This window comes from Schistocerca nitens, chromosome 2, assembly GCF_023898315.1.
Source record: "Schistocerca nitens isolate TAMUIC-IGC-003100 chromosome 2, iqSchNite1.1, whole genome shotgun sequence".
NCBI classification, from domain to species: domain Eukaryota; kingdom Metazoa; phylum Arthropoda; class Insecta; order Orthoptera; family Acrididae; genus Schistocerca; species Schistocerca nitens.
The window spans coordinates 439,378,770-439,399,871 of NC_064615.1; the positions used below are offsets into that span (position 1 = coordinate 439,378,770).

At 38.8% G+C, this 21,102-nt stretch overlaps 1 protein-coding gene across 1 annotated transcript in view; it reads right to left on the bottom strand.

The window, feature by feature from the left end:
• Nucleotides 1–18,621: 18,621 nt before the first annotated feature.
• Nucleotides 18,622–21,102, bottom strand: part of LOC126236308 (ATP-dependent zinc metalloprotease YME1L-like) — a 95,628-nt gene continuing 93,147 nt past the window's right edge. Inside the window, exons 13-14 of the mRNA XM_049945518.1 lie at nucleotides 20,560–20,721; nucleotides 18,622–19,492 (exon numbers count right to left, since the gene is read on the bottom strand). Coding sequence (XP_049801475.1) covers nucleotides 19,337–19,492; nucleotides 20,560–20,721 — 318 coding nt within the window. The 3' untranslated portion in view covers nucleotides 18,622–19,336. The remainder of the gene's footprint in view (nucleotides 19,493–20,559; nucleotides 20,722–21,102) is intronic.

Consider the following 21,102-nt stretch of genomic DNA (forward strand, 5'->3'; position numbering starts at 1 on the left):
TTGTTATTGTCTGTTATTACCCACTCTGTTATATCCATTATTTTACAAGTATTTTGTGATTTTCCTTTCAAGAAATATCTGAGTACATAACATAAAAATCGCTAGTGACTGACAACTTTCTTCTTCTTATCGTCCGTACTTTCTAACATATAAACTACTTTTGAAGTGCCAAAATGTACTAGAATAAATAAAATGTCTATAAAACACCACACTGTACAACATACTTGCAGTGAGATAGTCGCAATTCCCAAAATCAATTGCCCATTTAGTTAGGAGCACTGCAGTCCTGGGTCCATGGATAAACCATGAAAATCCGCTGCATTACGCCACACATAAACAGAATCGGCCGCGGACAGATCGGGGAGACTAGATCCAACGCACAAGGCCTGCTTGTTAGTGGGAATCAAATGACTTCAGATTGGCATGCCTGATCCATTACAGATACCTGCAGGAAAGGCCTGTGGTTTTGGCCCATCGCAGAAATCCAATCCTGTGGCCAGCTATTCACAATCCACAGATAACATGTTGATGAAATGAGACCACGGTGACCAAACCATGCAACAGATAACTTGTTCAAATACTCTGAGAATCAATAATCATGACAATCACACTCTCACAACTAAATTTTGAGCCATAGCTTTTGTCGCTACTTATGCACACCAGACCGCTGTCTCCAGCCGCTGCACCTACAGTCTCTGAGAACCAGATCCAAACAAAATATTCATGCCTCCCTGCCTCTTGCCAGCAGCTGCTAGGCTAGTGGCAAGAAGTGGTGGCACCACTGTTTGAAAACTGAGGGGAGTGGTACCAAGGAGAGAAGTAGTAGTAATGAGGGAGTAGGGAAGCAGCACATGTACTCAGCTGCACCCAGCCAGCAACGATGTGCAATACCTCAGTAAACAAACCGTTTTATCTACTGAGACAAAAACGAGATTTTTCCAGCATTTTTTCACATTGCCCTGACGTGTTTGAAATTCTGATTTCCTGAACCTATGGAAACCTTGATTATGTTCTGTACATCAATGATGCCTTTCTGGGACTACTCTGCTTTCAGTTCTTCTCGGGGAATATCGACCAGATCCCTGCCAGTCACAATATCTTTGCTGTAGATCAAGGTGTTGTGCACTTCACTTTCTATTGCATACTCGCCGAGGCACTGAGCTTCCTGGATGTTTTTCACTTGTTGAGAATTGGATGTTTCTGCCAACTGGGTCTCATTTCACAAACATTTGACAAATTTTAAGCTTCCAGTGATTCCCTCTAACACTTTTTGCATGTAAAAAGCCGAAACTTTCACAAAGTTCCCCTCTTCCTGTCTGATTATCAGGAACACATTCTGGCTACCAGCATGCATTCTATCACTTACAACAGATAGGGTCTGTGTAACACCCAAGTACGGAAGACTGGCTACATGATCCCCCATTTGACTGGGTGTTGGTACCTACCAATGGTCCATACTTTCCACTGGGAGGCGGGAGAGAAGATTTAAAAGGATCCATGCTGATCCCGTGAGCAGTTATGGAAATAAAAGTCCACCTAGACAGAGCCCCGCTTGCCTGGGTAAGCCACATACAACTGCTGAGGTGTGGCAGTTTCCACACTAATGACTGTTCCACCTCAACAGCCATGCATCTCATTGGCGCGTAGCACAACTTAAGATTAAAGCCAAGATCTCTGTTCCCTGTGACACACAATGTTCCATCAGGCCACATGGTGGTCGCTGTAGCATGCTCAGAGCTGATGGTGACGGAGGATCGGTGGCACTTATCAGTCCTCAGCTAAGGAACCCTGGGGTCACCAAGCCCATACTCAGCAAATGAATGCTGAGGGAGTAAAATGTGGGAATGAGACCTTGACTCCGGCTCTAGCTCAACCCCTGGCAGCAGTCGGATTTTTCCTCATTCCCGTGCCTCCAAGACAGACCCAGGTCCTCTCAGCCTGTTGTTAAAATAAGTATCTGAGATATTTCTCAGGGGTGAGGGATCTGCCACCCACTCCTATCCCAGTGCCACAGCCAATAGAAAGGCTGCACTCTGTCTACAGTCAGAACAACAGTTGGGTCATGGGTTTGTGCCACAATCCCTAACGAAGTGATTAGCAGATAACAATGTTCTGAAAACTTCTGAATCACGCGTAAGGGGAAAATATTTACATCCTACTAACATGAAAAACCTTCGTGCTCCCCCCACTCCTCTCCTGGGCTGGATGGAGAGCTAAGAGGACTATAACAGTATATGGGCTATATTTATTTTGTAAAGATCTCAAGGAGCACACATGAATGGAGGGAGTATTTAAGAAGTTGTATTTGGCATGTTTAATGTTAAGAATTGAAATGTGTCATTTTGCATCCACAAACCTAGAACTCTCCAGCCAAACAGGTCTCAGAAGGCCCAACCATACCGAGTGGGTGCCATGTCATCTTCAGTGAATAGACATCACTGGATGTGCATGTGGTCAGTGAACCATTCTCCCAGCCATTGTCAGTTTTCATGACCAGAAAACTGCTTCTCAATCAAGTAGCTCTGCAATTGGCTTCACAAGGGCTGAGTGCACCCTGCTTGCCAACAGTGCTCTGCAAATCAGGATTGTTGCCCATCCAAGTGTTAGCCAAGCCTGACAGCACTTAACTTTGGTGATCTGACAGAAACCAATGTTACCACAGTGGCAAGGCCATTGACCACAGATGTAGACTATCTAGGTAATGTGATTTGCCAAGACAGCAAGAACGCTAACCCACGATTGATATGTATGGTTTATTTGTTTCTGCCAAACAGCATTTGAGAAATTAAAAGAGGCAGTAACATCTAGTATGGTAGTAATATTTTCCAGTTATGAAAACGAACGAATTACTCCTGTATCAGGATTTTCAAGTGATACCTATTTCCATTCTTAAGTATACAGGAGGCAACTGAAAGTTATAACATACTATGTTGTGGTGTGAAGTGGTCATTGGGACTGCAGATCCTACTAGCAGGTTAACTCATTGGCCATTAAGGTTGGGTGAAATCGATTACTAGGTAGTACATAAACCTAGCAGGAAACATAGCAATGCTGATGGTTTAAGAAGAAAGACTGGGGTCGTTCAAGTGCTTAGTAGAAGCCTCACAGAAAAGCAAGAGGAACAGACTGCTGATGCAGACTGTGAGTTATTCAGGACACAGTTGCACTTTGCAACGCATGGTGGGATGTTGTGTAGGATGACAAATTTTGGGTCATGTGTTGCATTACCCATAGCTTTGAAGCACAAAAGGTTGAAGGAAGTACACAATCATGTGTCAGCAGGTCATTGAGGGTGCAGAACAACTGATCATCAAATAACTGAACAATATGTGTGGAGGACAAGTGGACAGGATGTTGACCAGTATTTGTCGAATTGCACAACATGCTGATCTTCGCTATCATCACATACCGCTGCCATGATTACCAGAAGCACAGAAGGCATTTTAAATGGTGAGAATGGAAATTTTGGGTCCATTCAACCTAGTACTGGTGGATAACCATTACATGTTAACCATCACAGACCAGTTTTCACTTTATGAGACAACTGTTGCAACCTAAACCAACAAGTGAGTATGGTGGCAGAGGCGATGGTAAACAAAGGCTATTTAAGTTGGCATTACTGACACAATTACGAATCAAGGCACCAACTTCATGTCTATGTCGATTAAGCAGTTCTGCCACCTATTGCAAATTCAGAATCTAAGAACTAGTCAATTCCACAATCAATCAAACAGAAGATTCAAATGCATCCATTACACTATCAGCAAAATATTAAGTTGTTTTGCTAATAGCCATCAAAGTGATCGAGACATTTACCTACCTTGGAAATGCTGTGTACAAATCTGGAGTATATGACAGCATTGTGCTATCACCATATGAGGTGGTATATAAAAATACATCATCTCTTTTTTTTTTTTTTTTTTTTTTTTTTTTTTAGTGATTAAGCTTAAACTTAGAAAAACATGGAATTGGTGAAAAAGTTTGCGAAGACATTACAGGATGTGTGGAAATGGATGAAAGAAACAAATACAAAAACTCTTGAGAGGCAAAAGCAAGTGGATAATGTGTTGTTAAACAGCAAGGGTACAGAATAGCCATGTTTTATGGTGGCAAATCCATACACACCAAAGGGTAAAACAAAAAAATTCCTTACGCCATATCGAGAGCTAGATCAAGCCACAGAAATGACATCATCCATGAACGTTAAGTTACAGTTACCAACAGGAACTTCCATTGTCCATGTAGGATGTATTAAGCATTTTAAAGGTGCTTTAAACACATTGTCATAAGTTCCAGTCTCATTACCAGCAAGGAAAGTTGAAGCTAAGAAGGAAAGGAAGGAAATGGAAACTGATGAATGGAAGCTTACAGAGTTGCTTATGCATTCCAATCCTGCCAATGAACACAAATGGTGCAGGATGTATGAAGTAGTGTTATGTATAAAATATGTGACAACTGTGTCATTGTCTTGTTGTTTGTAGGGTTATATTGCACTTTGCTAAGTTTTTGTGATAAATGTTTAGTTTCTAAGCAAACAGGAGTGTACACTGAAATTTGACGTTGATGTAGTGCCGACTCGTGTATGCACAGCCTTGCGAGAAGGGGAGACAGACATGTCAATTCTTTCTCTCAGAAGCCAAAAATGTCCAGAATGAGTACAAAATTCTGAAGACCCCACACCTCTTTGGGGAAGTAGTGGATGCACAACAGAACCAGCAACTCGAAACGGAGAGTTGTTTTCCAGGCTGGACAACATCATGTTAACTAGCCACCAGTGGAAGATAAGGCTAACCTAAAATACATGGGCAAATTAGTACAGGCTAAAGCTCAGGTGTTGTTAATCTCTAAGGATGGAGGTAACTATGTGTTTACGTTAAGCTTTATTTGTGCCGGAGAGAGAGAGAGAGAGAGAGAGAATTATAATACATCCACCTAGAAGAGTTCATACAGGCACACAAGGATGTGAAATGCAATTATCCTTTGGTACAGAGGGAGTGGCACTATGGCAGATGGGTGTTCCAGCACCAGAACTGCCAGCCCCCCTTCCCCCAAGAACCTGACCAAGCAGTATCTAGTTTAAAGTCTTGCAGAAAGGACGTATTGCTGCTGAGCAAACACTTCAGCATGTACGCAATGTCGTGACAAGACAGCACAATAACAATATGACCTTGAGTGTCTTGGTTTCGGGTACTGTTATGGTTCTGATTTTGCTTTGTGTAACCTGCATCTACCACAGGCAGAAAACTGCCCACCGCAATGAACTCCCAGTTTATCAGCTACCCATGGGTTACCAAAAGCACATATTGATTAGTTACGTAAGAACTAGATAAGTAGTGCCTGGTAAACATGGAGGAATGCCTAGCACAAGATACAACTAGGTGGAACTATTTGCCGTTAATGGGATTTGCTGATAAAGAAGAGCTTTGGTAATTTATTTTACTAGTTTGTTAGGACATGTTGTAGAATAATGTAGATTAAGGAATAGCCAATGAACCTTGTGGTTTATGCAAAATAAAGAGTAAGTGGAAGAAGAGATGTATTATGATGTCAACTCATAAAACATGTTCAGATGTTTTTGCCCAGATATGTAAATAGGTAAAGATCTCATGAAGGGAAGAATGTCATGCCACAACGAATGCTGCAAAACGATGACATATGGAGTGAGGTGCTGTCATTACTGTGACCATCCACTATTAAGTAAGAAAGTATATTCATAATGTAAGAATACTTAATCCGTACGCTGATGCCACAAAATAGGCTCACCATCACTTCTGAGAAGTGATGTTGAGACACCTTTCAGCTAGAACAGGGTGTCCATAAAAACTGGCCTGACAAGAAAAGCAATACATGCCACTACTGCTTTACAGTAACAAGTGAGTGTGCTAACCTGTTTTGGTTTGCAGATTAAACAGATGGTGAGAGGAAAACAATTGGTTTGGTTCACATAAATAGTACATCAACTGGACCCCCTCCCTCAATGTGCTCAGACAGTGTCCAGCTGTGTGCATGACACTGAACTATGCTGCCAGTTTCAGCCTCTAACATCAAGATGGAGACCGTTTAACAGTACTTGGTGATGCAGCCTGTCACTTACTGTGGACTTAGGCCCCAAAGCTACAGGCATTTGTCTGAACAAAAAATTGTATGCAGGCTACCTGGTGTCCTCACACCACTGAATCACAAGCTGGGTGTACCTCTGACTGTATCCGCCTCCCTGCTGGGATGTGTGTTCAATACTGGATTGGTAGCTATCTGGTTACCCTGTCATAGCACTCCATTCCTTGTGGACTACCTTGTCGCTGATCACCAGCCAGGGCCTGCACATGCCTTTGAAGTCAGTCATGCTGGAGATTATGGCTCTGTACCCGACAAGAATAAATGTCTAAGCCATTTAGGGACATCTTACTAATGGTCTACAACTTATTCCTATCACCATCGCTGCTCTCAACCCTTGTCCAGATGAAGGAAGTGGTGCTTCATCCTAACCTTCATACAGTCATTTTCTCTGTCATTGTTGGGGTCACCTCCCGGTCTCCGCAATATCATTTCAGAATGTTTACTGCAGTGTCAGCTGCTGCCACTTGTTGAGATGATGCTCTGTCTGCATCGTTGTCATTGGCTCTGGCTTGCAGTTTAAATGGTACGAGTTTGGTGAAATGGCTTTATATTTCTGGTGGCCTTTTTGGATTGTGCATGTGTAAGACCATGGTAGATATAACTGAAGTGCTTAAGAATTTGTGCATACAGTTTTAAATACCAGACAAACCAGTGGACTTGTCATGTATTAGAGGGATTTGTGGAGTATGATTTACAGCCAGTGAGGTGTCAGTATTACAATTTGATGGTTCAAAGTTACTGTATATGCAGGTAGTACAAGTCACATATGACTTGCCGACATTATGGGCCTGAGGCACATTAGCACTTGGTGGGGTATGATCCTTCATAAGAATTAAAGTCATTTTTTTTGTACCTATGCCCAAGTGTTCACGGTAGTTGTCCTTCTTTTGTCATTTTCATGTGGCGTACTTTAAGTATATTGCGTTTTTTGACAATGCCAGAAACGTGGGCAATGGCGACACAGAAAGAAATTGAAACTTTGGCAAAACAGATTGTCGAACTATCAGGAAAGAATGCTGCATTACAAAGGCAAGCAGACATTTCAACAGCGAATAATGAGAGTAGACAGAGTGAACTATCTGGGATGGTAGAGGCAATAAATCCATTCATGAACCTCTTCCTTCTGTGGATTCCATTGTGGTTAGTTTGTGACTCCTTTTTCACGTGAATCAACTGAAGCTGTGTCAGCCTATGTATTGACAATCTGAAAGCTGCTGCTGTTCTGTTTTATTGGTTGGACAAAGTATATTTGCACATGGCGGAGCAAAGACATGTATCACAAGATGTTGAATAAGACACACATATTTTAACAACATAAGAAGGGACTCTTATCAGCATTAATGTCAGAAGAATAGTGATAGATTCTTTAGGGAAAAACTTAATGGAATGTCACAAAAACGAAATGAGTCGGCAAAAGCAATCTTAGATAGTATTGGGAACATAATGTAAAACATGCAAATTTAGACAGCATGGGGAGATGGATGAAATTACTCTCAAGACAATTGTGACATTCCACAAGAGGCAGAAAGCAGAGTACTAGATGTATTTGTTAGAGGAATTCAATTTGATATGTCGACAAAAATACAGATGGAGAATCCAAAGTATTTCGCTGCTGCCATAAAGGTTGCTATAAAACCAGAGAAAGCAGACATAGCCAATTGGGTGCAGGATAAACAGTGTTTTCTCCTTAGAAGTGAAGTGCTATTGTTGTGGACATTTGAAGACAATGCCACAAACTGCAATGCTAAGAATGTGGAGTGGTGGGGCATTGGGCAGGAGACTGCGCAAAACAATATCATAGGGAGCAAGCTGCCATCATTACAGTGATCATCAAATTTGAAGTAACATGACACATTCACTGTGCAAGAATACTTATTCAGTTCACCAACACAGCAAAATAAAAATATTCCCACCACTGCTTCTGAAAAGTGAAGTTGAGAAACCTTTCAGCTGCAACAAGGCTTCCAGGAAAGGTGACCAGACAAGTAAAGCATTACAAGGGAAGCCACTATTGTTTCTCGGTAGTGAGCAAATGCGCCAACTTGTTTTGAGTTCCGGACTAAAGCACTGGCACAAGGAAAACACTAGTCAGCCTAGTTTGCATAAATAGTACTTGAATCAGACCCTCTCACTCATCATGATCTATTGTTCTCAGACAGTATACAATTGTATCTGTGATGCCAGCACGTCTCTACCTTCGAGACGAATTCTGTTCACAGTACAGAGTGATGCACCCACTCTGGACTAAGGCCCAGAAGCTACAGGCATCCACTAATACAAAAGAACGAACACGAGCTACCTGTCAACTTCACACTGTTGAGTAACCAACTGGAAGACTACTTCCTGAGGGTATCCATCTTCCTGCTGGGATGTGTGTTTGAGTCAAAACTCGTAGCTGCCTGGCTACCCAGAAGCTGCACTTTTATCCTTGTGGACCACCTTGTTGCTGATCTCTGCCCAAGGTGTGTACATGCCTTCCACATCAGTAATGCTGGAGGCTACGATTTGAGTATCATCCTTCTCTGTGCTTACTCTGCAGGCCAAGGTGGGCAAGCGGCCTGGCTGTGGCTGCCATTCATTGGCGGCAGTGCATGCTTCATCAGTTACAGCTGATCTGCTGGCATCAGCGAGTGATGCTGCCTAGGCACACTGCCATCCAGGTGATCCTGATGATGGCAACTTGCTGTGCTTCTGTGGCTCACGACAGCATCCCAAAGCCAATAGTCACCACTCCATTGGCAATCACAATTCTGTACCAAACACAAATAAAAGTCTAAGTCATTCAGGACTGTCTTACTAGTGGTCTGCAGCTCGATTCCAGTCACCAACTGCAGTCTCAATCCATGTCCAGAATAAGGAAATCGTGCTTCATCCCTGACCTATGTACAGCCTCTTCCTCCATGACTGATTACGAGCCAGATCATTTTGTCAGTGTAATCAAGCAAAATGAGCAGCCTTTGTGGTTCAACAGACAAGACAAACTGGAAACCTGAAGATGTTTTAAGAATGAAACTGTTTGTAACACAATAAATATGTAATGATACAGCTGAGGCAATTTTCATTAATGATTAAAATCAGTGTAAATTCAGCTGTGGAGATTAACATTAAATTAATTAATCAAAATCGAGGTTGGTTTCCTCAGTCCTACGCTGACACATGAGGTGATGCCAAATAAAAAGCAATTTCTGAATGTGCCACTGCTAAATGTGGAAAACAACTGAAGTCATTCTTTGGTATGTGCAGTTTTATCTTAAATTTGTTAAGAAGCAGAGCCTTAATCCAGCTTATTTATGTAAACTGATGGAAAGAATGTATCATAGAGTAGGACACACTAATGTGGAAAGGATTTCAATGAAATTAAGAGGGGTTTATCTAACAGTAAAATCTTGTAATAGACGTGTCACAACCATTTTGTATGGCAAATGGCAGCTCTCTTGCAGAAAGATTAGATTAATTTTTCGTTCCATAGATCCGTGCTGAGGAGATCCTCGTGGATGTGGAACATGTAAATATATATTTTATTTTATTTTTTAAAGCTGAAATAACAATACTAATAGTATGAATATATACAATACATCATTTGTTTCTATTAAAAAATTCGTCAATGGAGTAGAAGGAGTTCGCCACTAGTAAGTCCTTCATGTTTCTTTAAACTGATCTTTATTTGTAACTAAATTTTTTATGTTTGCTGGCAAATTATTGAAGATGAGTGTTCCTGAGTAGTGGACCCCTTTTCGAACTAAGGTTTAAGTGCTTTTAAGTCCTTGTGCAGATCATTTTTGTTCCTGGTATTGTATGTATGAACTGAGCTGTTTGTTGGAAAAAGAGATATATTATTTACGACAAATTTCATTAAGGAATAAATATACTGAGAGGCAGTAGTTAGTATATCCAGTTATTTGAAGAGGTTCCTACATGACATCTGTGAATTTACTCCACAAATAATACGTATTACACGCTTTTGGGCTCTGAAAACTTTTGTTTGACTTGAAGAGTTACCCCAAAATATTATACCATATGACAATATGGAATGATAGTTGGCAAAGTATGCAAGCTCTTTCATTTTTATGTCGCCTATGTCTGCTAACACTCGAATTGCAAATACAGATTTGTTAAGGCATTTCTGTGGTGTGCTCCTCCCAACTGAATTTATTATCAAGTTGTAATCCCAGGAATTTAAGACTGTCAACCTCTTCTATCTGCTCTTCTTCATACTTTATGCATATGCTGGGTGGAAACCTCTTACAGGTTCTGAATTGCATATAGTGAGTCTTTTCAAAGTTTAATGTCAGTGAGTTGGCTTTAAACCATTTATTAATATCCATGAAAATATCATTAGCAGATCTTTCTAGAACTACACTCGACATACTATTTATTGCAATACTTGTGTCATCTGCAAACAACATGCCTCAATTAACTTTGTTGATATTTCATGGTAACTACTAGAATGCTTTGTTTTTAAAGATTTTATTACGGAAGTTATTTCTTTTGGTGAAGTGAGTGACATATTCATGTACCTGAAGATATTTGTAAAGGCTAGTTTCCGATATTCAAGGACGTTATTTACTGATCCTGACAATCCCATTCTATCAGTAACAGATATAAAGTACTTGTTAAATAGATTTGCCACACTATGCCCATCGGTTACAAATGTGTCATCTACCCTTAATGCTATTTGCTCCTGTTCCTTTCTGGTTCTGCCAGTCTCCTCTTTCACTATATCTCATATTGTTTTTATTTTGTTCCCTGACATTGCTATCTTCTTCTCGTAGTGCATTTGTGTAGATCTCTGAATTACTTTTTTTAATATTTTACAGTATTCCTTGTATTTAGCTAAATCATCAGTATTGGAGCTATTCTTGGTCGACAGATACATTTCCCTTTTTGTCTTACAGGAAATCTTTATTCCTTGTGTAATCCATGGTTTCTGACTTCTGTTTAATTTGAGAAACTTTTAGAGGAAAACAGATTTCAAACATGGTACTGCCATTGTTCATCTATCTATCTATATCCGAATCCCGATCCAGCTACTGCCGGGTCTGGGTGCTGATGAGTCCTCTCCATTTGGCTCGGTCCTCCCACTTTTCTTCCTCCACTTGCTGCCAGGTCACACCTCTCCTTTCTACAGATATTCTCACTCCAATTTTCCACAGTGTTCTTGGGCGCCCTCTAGGTCTTTTCCCATCCATCTTTAGTTCTTCCATAATTTTGGGGTGTCTCTGCCCATGCATCCTCTTAACATGCCCATACCATCTTAATCTCTTTCTTTCAATTTCTTCTCTCATACTTTCTTGTTTGAGGTCCTTTCTAATCTCCATTCTTGTTTTCCCCTTAACTTCTCTGAGAAATTTCATTTCCCCTGCTTGCAGTCTGCTCCAGTCCCTTTCTGTCATTGTCCGTGTTTCTCCACCATAGGTGACAATAGGGATGTAATAATTCTTATACATAAGGAGTTTTGCTCTTTCTGAAACTTCTTTATTCCAAATCAGGTGTTTTATTGTTTGGTAGAAATTGCCTCCTTTCTGTAACCTCCTACTAATTTCGTTAGTTATTTTTCCATCCTTAGATATTTCACTCCCTAAATAAGTGAAACTTTCTACCACTTTGAGGGGTTCTCCATTCAAGGTAATATTTCTGTTGATTCCTTTCTGTCTTCCAAATACCATTACTTCACTCGTATCTTTATTTATTTTTAATCCATACCTTTTCATTATTTCCTTCCACGCATCAAGCTGTAACTGTCCATCTACCTCTTTATCACCCCATATTACCATATCATCTGCAAAAATCATCTTTTTGTATTTTTCTTTTACTATATCTTTAACTGCCCTATTCATTCCCTCCATCACAACATTAAAAAGTGCAGGAGATAGAATACTTCCATGCTTAAGGCCACTGTTCATGAATGTGTTATATTTTTCATTCATGTCATGAGCACTATAAACATCTTTCTAGTTCATATCCTTGAGCAGTTTTCTAAAACACTCAATTTTTGGTTGATTGACTACTCTCCTGTACACAGATTTAGCAGTCTTGATAATCTGCTTACAATTTACATCTAAAACAAGGAGCTGCATGTCATGATCTGATAGTCCATTTATTACAGGTTTTATGATATGATTTTGTTCCTTTGATTTGTCTATAAAAATGTTATCAATGGCTGTCCTTGAGGATTTAGTGATGCTAGTTGGAAAGTTTACAGTGTGAGTTAGATTGAAAGACAACATTACTAACTGCAGTAAATGTTTGCTGGAAGATTCCATTAGAAAATCTGTATTAAAGTCACCAGCAATCAAAATTTCTTCTTCCTGTTAAATAACCCAAAAGAGTTTCTAGATGATTTATGAATAGATTATAATTTCCTGCAGGTGCTCGGTAAATAGTTACTATTATATAGGATCTGTTATGGAACTCTACTTCTGTTGCACATGCTTCTAGATGCTGCTCTAAATCTGTTATTAATGTCAATGTTCTTGAATTTATGGCAGTTTTTAATAAATGTGGCAACTCCTCCTCCATCCATATCTACTCTGCAGAAGTAGGAAACTAGCGTAAATCCTGAAATGTCTAACATATCTATACCAGTGGTCACTTGATGTTCAGAGAGGCAGATTGTGTCAATTTGGTTATATGAATTCATTTCATCAATACAAATGAGTAGTTCATCAACTTTATTTATGAGTCCCGGAATGTTCTGGATAAATAAAGATAACTGATACTGCATATTAATGGGATTATACTTGCTTTGGCAGAGATGAACTGGCAGTTTCTGATTACTTTCTGTTAAACTTGTTTTAAATGGAGGCTGTGTGCTAAAATATGACTCCTGATCATCTGTTTTCTCAAACTGAGTGTGTCTGCCAATCTCTCTTAAAACTCATTTTCTTTACCCTTCCCTATCCTAAAAAAAGCATCCCTCTGACGCCTGTGGCCACTGGTATTTTACCACTTGTGACAGTGTCCCCCCTTAAGTTTTCTGCAATCAACCCAGACAGTTTTCCCTTCCCTTTCCTATTGAGGTGAAGGCCATGCCTAGTGTAGTCCCACCTATCAATAGCATCCACAGGAATCAAACCAATATGGGACCCTATATCCGTCCTAAGCAGCCACTCCAACTCCAAGTTCACCCTCCCGACGGAAGAGTTCAAATCAGGCCGATCATGGTGTCTCAACAGAGACACAAATCCCACACTCGTATGCTTCGTTGCTGATGCTATCTTCATCAGGTAACACCCACTATAACCACGGCATCCTCCTTTGTGAAATCCTTGCATAAAGAACCTACATCCTCTGTTACCTGACCCAGATCTGCACTAGGCTTGAAAAAGTTTGTGACCTGGTACTCTGGACCTAGATTTTCCTGTAGTAGTTGGCCAAACCTCTACCATGGGAACTACCTAACAACAGAACTTTCTTTCTCTTTACAAATTTCCCTACCTTTTTCAAGTTCTTGAAAGCTTGTTGTGCCCTTTCTACAGTTTCAGCTACATGAGGCTCATCAGATTCTGACTGAGGCAACAGGTCAAATCTATTTTCAAGATTTATGACAAAGCTGTCTGATGCTCTCTTTTGCCTGTTCCCCCTATTAGCTGTTGCCACTTCTGTTCACCCTTCTCCCTCTTTAACCTGTCCAGATCCTCCCTTGCCTTGTCTAAGTCAGCTTGAAGAGCTGCAATTTTCCCTTTCTGTTCCAGTATTTTCCTATCTCTACTGTAGATCCTACAATACCACTGGTGAGCCTCATTTATGTCCCCATTTCCCACGCCACTACATTCGCCCCAATGAAAGAAACTACAGCACCCATCACATCACACCCCGGAACTAACAATCCTACGGCATGTCACATACGTCTCACTCATGGTAAAAACAGAAATCGTATAAACTGATTTAAGTACTGACTAAAATGTAAACAAAGGACCCTAGAAACTATTCAGGAAGATATAAATAAATTGAAAGACTACTGTATAAAAACCTGGTGATTACATATAAGTTTAAGTCACTGTTTACTTACGATACGCACATGTGAAATTAAGCCTAAAATCCGTGCTATAGGCGCAAGAAGAAAAATAAACTTCTTACCCCGTTTAATCTTCTTTAACACTTCACTAAAACTTCCATTAATGCAACAACACTTATATTTATACCAATTGGAAACGTTTACCTATAAGTTTAATTCACTGCTTACTTACGATTCGCGCGCATGAAATTAGGCCTAGGATTCGTGCTACAGGTGCGAGAAGAAAAATACACTTCTTACCCTGTTTAATCTTATTTTATACTTCACTAACACTTCCACTAATTTAACAACACTTAGATTACATTTATAACAACAGTGAACATTTAAAAACAGCTTAATAACAACGCTTTTTATAATTATTTATGCAGCAAATACTTGAAGAGTCCGCGTCGGCGCAGTGTTGCCAGCCAAAAAGGAAGTAGATGGCCAAATTGAATATAGAAGCATAGTGTCTGCTGCAGGCTCACAAATAATGAACACATTTATAGAATATGTGAGAAGGTACTACCTGCAGTTATGGTTGGTTTCACAAAGTTTAGGTTCTACCTCTAAGGGCACAACATGGTGGTATATATAGACAACAAGACACTCAGCTGCTTGCAGGAATGTAAGTACCTATACAGAAGATTAACAATATGGCCATTTTTCTGTAGTGTAATGCATCTCTTGATGAAGAGATGTGTTGCATGGCATCTTACAAACCAACAACTGATGATTTGTCACCATAAAAGTTTTATTTAAATAATGAGTTAGAACAGAACACTGAAAGTTTGTTTCCTTTATGTGCAAGTATTCTGGAGTGGATGCATGCAACGTATCTGTAAGCTGGATAAATGGTAGCACTCTCATTTGCTGTTTTGCCAGTCAAGTCCTGCCTTGCAGATAAAGTGCGTACCATGGAAGAAGAGTCGCTATGACAATTGCAGTGACATCATGGAAACAAGATGGAAACTGTTACACGTAAAATTCAATCCGATTCTGTTCTCTGGAACTGTCAGTTTTGACATGTCCATACTGATGTATCTGCAGTGTTCCAGGTAACAAAAAATTGTTATTAACAGTCATTGTAGAAGGAGAGTTCAATGTATGTCACATTGTTTCTGAGAACTGTCATATTTATTTTGAGAATTTGGAAATATAAATGAAACTTATTGAAAAAAGCAATGCAACTTCACAGTTTTAAACAAAAAGCAAAATTAGCAAATCCTCGTATCACAGCCAAGTAAATACAATGTAGTAGTTTGTAATTATGTACCTAATTCTATCAGTGACATAAACTTCCGAAAGTACTTCTGCCATCACTTAGGTAACTATTCAAACTATTAAGTTCAGCAGAGTCCTAAAGCTTTAAAATTATTATATCTTTCTTTTCGGTGATCTGATTCTTATGAAATATAGCTTAAAAGGATCTGATTCTGATGAAATATGGCTTATAAGTGGCCTCAAGTTATGCTCAAGTTATCTGTGAAAATGCCATGAAAATTTTTCTATTAGTTTTGGAGCTTAGTCTGTTCAGATACACACAATGGTTTTACAGTTTTATTATTAGGGACAGATACGAGCCCCCAACAGACTATCTACAGTAAGAGCGCAATAAATTAGCCACTGGTCTCCAAGTACTGATCATTAAAAATTGACACAATTCGGAACACTTTGTATTGACTGTTCTCTGTCTCTGCTTCAGACAGCTGCCACCCTCGGTGAGCCCAAAGATGTGATGGTGTAACTGGCTGATCAAGTGGTCATATGTTCTCTGTGTGAACCAATGATCAATTAATTGATAACGGTAATACTAATTGCATCAAAGTGCACTATGAATTGTGATAAATGATCATAAATGTTTACTACACGTTATGAACATCATTTTTCACCTACTGACTTGACTGTATTACAACAGACTTAATTTCATATTCCTTGCTACAAACAGGTAAGCATTTGAAGCTGTCTTTTTAGTGTGCATTCATGAATCCATGTTACTTCCTTTAGAAAATTGTACCATAGCAGCTGATCTGTATGAGGTGCACACACACAGCAACGAGTAGTCAACAATGAAAGAAACACAGTAAAACATTTCTCCTCTCATATCCTCTAACCCCCGAGTTGTTACGCTACTTACCCTTTGCTGCTGAGGTAAGCAGCCAAGTTTACTTAGCTCACAGCTGAATTCCCTGTATCATGTATAATTAAGCACATCTTAAAATATTACTGTCTCTCTTAAGTATTTTTGTTGTTACTGGCCAGGACACCTTCACTTTTAAAAGTCTCTTAACATTAGTTGACATTTTTCTATTCAGCTGTTACTAGCTAGATGGATATTATTATAAAATATGCCTGAGAAACGCAGGCCACACAAATTCTTGATCCAAACCATGTGTGGCCAGCAGGCCGCAGTTTGATGACCAATGGATTAGATTAAGAAAATCCTCAGCTACATAAGTAATGAGCACAGATAATAATTGCTCCCACAAGAACTCTTGATGACACACGATTAACATGAACAAGTTAAAAAGGCATTTCACAGACACTTAATGGCAGAGAAAGAACGGGAAATTCTACCTGCAGCAATCAATAAGTTTGACAGCAGTCAACAACGACTGAACATCTCTTATGAATATGCTCTGTAGATTTGAATAACAGTACCTAAAGACTTTTTATTACATTCTACGCAGACAGTGTACAGAGGAGGCAAAGAATTTAACCAGCAAATGCTCACACCATATGTAAACTCCTATGACAGCTTTGTATGCATTGATCAACCACAATAGTAAATACATGTAGGTCCATCATAAATGACATCTTTATCAGTGAATAAGCAGACAACGTAAATGTATATCTATGCCATGCTTTATGCAGATAGTTTCTTTAGCATCGAATAACAATGGCTTTGAAACCCGTGTAATGTTGAAAGTGTCATCCACATGGAAAATATGACATGTTGGCAACACTGTGTCCAAAATCTAATCTGCACCACCATCTAACAGCCAGCACCAGGTGGTTGTGATCTACCAGCTGCTGAATGATGTATTCTCTGCAGCACTGGGCATACAGATAATAAGAACAACAGAAGATTTAAAAAATATACTGCCTGAATATACCACTTTTTATTTTTCCTAACGTTCAGGGCTCTGGTGGTGGGCAGAGTTCTGTGTGCAAGAACATTAAGTGCCAAGAAGAGTACTGTTTCTTTTTGTTTACTTTGAAAATATATGAATATTCCAATGTGTTGACTGAGGACAACAATGAGTTTCAATGAGTTTCTTGCATGTTCTGCAAAAGAGTGAACCTATTCTTCGACTCAAATGATAACTGATGTTTTACTTTAGACAAAAATATTGTGTAGGAATTAACACTAGGAGAGAACCATGTATGAATTCCTTCTTGGTCATTTCTTTAAGGTGTCACAATAAATTTTTGAACTTCTCCAGTGACAATTAGTTTCAATTTTTCATGAATTAAGGTGTATTTACATCTCTGCTAGTCAAAAGTTTTTTTTCACTATGCCCAACAGCCAAGTTGACAGCAATAAACTCTGTGGAGAATACAGATTTACACCACCACCTGTTCAATAATAAACATCGTACATGTACAGTTAATAGCTGTGGTCAAAGTGCAACAAACGTTCAATAGCTGATTTAGTGGTGCTCTCGAGCAAGTTTCATGCTAATTTAAATCCATGCTGTAACACTTTCATTTGATTTACATTAAGTGTCACACAATAAAATGAATTTTTTACAGAATTCTTTGGGTAATATTTATCTCTTATCAGTGCAGCTCTAAGTGTGTCAGAAGCCTCATCTACTTAGAGGCATTGGCATTATGTTATCACTAGATAAAAAAGGCATTTCTAAAGCTAACAACAGTGCAGTGCAGAACATGCTGGTACGTACGAAGATTGATACACCAACTGCCCACATATGTAGCAATGGTATACAGTAATCAATGTCTGCAAGAGGCTAAACAAATTAAATACCTCTTTAGCATTATAGCTGCACAGTCAACCAAATTTTATTCAACACTCACAGCTTAAAAGCTATGGATAAATGTGACCTTTTACCCCCACCCCTTTCTTTCTTTCTTTCTTTCTTTCATTCTCTCTACTCTCTAGGTGCATGGCGGCTTACATAACGGGTTGTAATACTAATATATTAGGGGTAAAAAGTAAAAGTAAAACACACACACACACACACACACACACACACACACACACAAATTGAAAAAAAAAAAAGTAAGATTTACATAATTTTTCCCCCCAATGAGAATCATCTGTTTACTATAAACGAATACAGTTTTTTATACGATGGAAGTGTAGTTGATGTCATGCTGTGATTGGAAATGTGACAAGATATTGCACCTATTTATGTTAGTAGGCCCAATCATCTCCAAAACAAAAGATGTCGTACCATAGACGACATCGTTACAGGAGAATTTAATTACGTGAATTATAAAATCAAGTAACAATGAACCGAAAAAAATAATACAGTAACAAATTCAAATGAAATACACAATTTATTTCAGGTGTACACAACTAACAAATCACACTGAAATAAAAGTGCATATTCCTATTTTTTTATATAAAATGCAAACTGTGGCAATCACAATGAGATATTGCAAATTGATTTTGTTCAAGACGTGCATCAAAGTGTCACATATGAGATCAAACAGGATGCAGGCAAATAATGGCAGTACAAGTAACTTCCAACCCAATCAATGTGTCATCAATAAAACATGTAGGCAGGATTGAATTAAAACTACAGGTACAACACACAAATATGACAAGTGATACACAGGTTGTAAAGTGAGCATATTTCATTAAACCTCTTAGAAAAACTGCAGTTCAAAATTCAATGTGTTCCAAAAATACACCATTTCTTTCCTTAAATTATACGAAATTGTAATTCCTGACAGTTGGCTGGATTATAAGGAAAAACAAAGATGTATGTATGGAAGACTTATCTTTAACAAAGTAAATCACAACTGCAGGATTACGAACATTGGGTACAATAAATTAATGGTAGAAATTACATTAAACAAAAGTCTGTTGCTGTGGTCTGTACATGGAAAAACAAACTGCATAAAATAAGGTCCGATATCACATCCTCTTCACAGCTGAAAACTATTTATTTCAATTTACAGTGTGGTTTCTTTGTTTTATGAACGGAAATTTATTGAAAAGTTTGACACTGCCTATAAACAATTCCTCCGTCATACAGGCTGACTCCTATCTGAAGTATCTTTGCCCTTCATTATTGCTTTAATATCTTCAGCATCAAGTGTCTCATATTTTAGCAAAGCTTCAGCCAGCAATTTGTGCTCTTTGTGATGAGCTTTGAGAATGCTCTTAGCACGTTCATAAGATTCCTGTTGAAAAATACATACATATTAATAATATTGAACAATTTCTAGTAATGAAATAGACTTGTCTGTGATGAACATCAAGTACATTAAATATTACAAAAACTTGACAAATAAACCACATATGTAAGAAGGACATCATCTACAAAATCTAACACTTCGACAAAAGATGATCAGTATGTCACTCGTCCAAATGTAGAGGTTTTTTAATACTGTCACCCAGGTGGTAATCTGAGAGCATTCATCAACTGTATCCGCTGGGAAAGTCTACATTCATGTACACATTCTTGATGTTCTCTCTTTCCATCCATTTGAAGCATTTGTTCACAGCTAGCACACAGCAATAAAAACTAGTAAATTGTCTTTGAAAGCTACTTTGCTTGTTTTTACTTTAATTTAAACTGGTGTAAATGAGGCTTTACTGTTGGCAGAGCGAATCTCACCATATACAGGCTTTTTAGCAATCTGCTGAAACCAAATACAAACACACACTATATTTCACTAATTAAAATATTCTACAATTCATACTTTGCTTTAAATATTATGTAGTTTTAAATAATTTAGAAGAAACAAAAGAGTGGGGTAATGGGAGTACACTTGGTTTGAGATTGGGATTTTAAGACACATAAGAGGGAAGTTAAATGGGAAATTTGTAAGCTGCACCTGTTATCCCATGCACAAATGCATGATGGAGTCTTTAGGTGCCATGAAGAGGAATGCTGATGCTTTTCTACTTTAATGGATTTCTCAAGTAGTTTTAATGTATTTAGTAGTAAAATGAAAATCACTCAAAGGCTGACTTGCACACCTCAATTCTTAACGAAGTGCTGTATCAGCCATTATCCAGTCGGCCGCACTTTTAATACGCACCATGTTAGTTACGCTGCCACATTTCCTACAGCTCCCACTGCAGCAGAAGGGCACTGCCACAAACAATCAATGAGATCAAGAATCTCTTCTCCGGAGCTCCAGTGACAGCTATACTTAAGTTTGAACATTCAAGCCCTGTTCACGCACATTATCTCCTGTTCACATATGAAAGTGTTACACACAAAACCAAACACGATCCTTACCATCATTAGCCTTTTAATTTCACTGTCGATCAATTCTGCTGTGCCTGGGCTAAGCTCATTAACAACAACTAATGATTTGTTGCTGTTATCATATGTCCGGAGGCCAACTTTTTCAGACATTCCCCATTCTTTAACCATGTGCGTTGCAATAGAAGTTGCTTGCTGTAAACAAACAAAAGCACACAGTTTACATTGTTTAGCTGAAACCATTATCAAAAATTCAGTCATCAAATATAAACACAATGCAGAGAAAAAACAAATGAATATGTGACAATAAAACATACATAAAATATGAGTTTTCTTCTAACAGATAATTTAAGGAAAACCAGATTCAGTGTGCCAAGCACAAAACCAAGTTTGGGGCACAGAATGAGGGAAATAAAGGGATTTATTGAGAATTATTGTGTAACTGATCACATTTCAATTAATGCTGTTCTCTGGAGTTTGACAGCTAATATGAGTTATGTGGTCCCTCTCTCCTGGAAAAAAAGAGAGAGAGAAAGAGAGAGAGAGAGAGAGAGAGAGAGAGAAACTTGCGAGGAT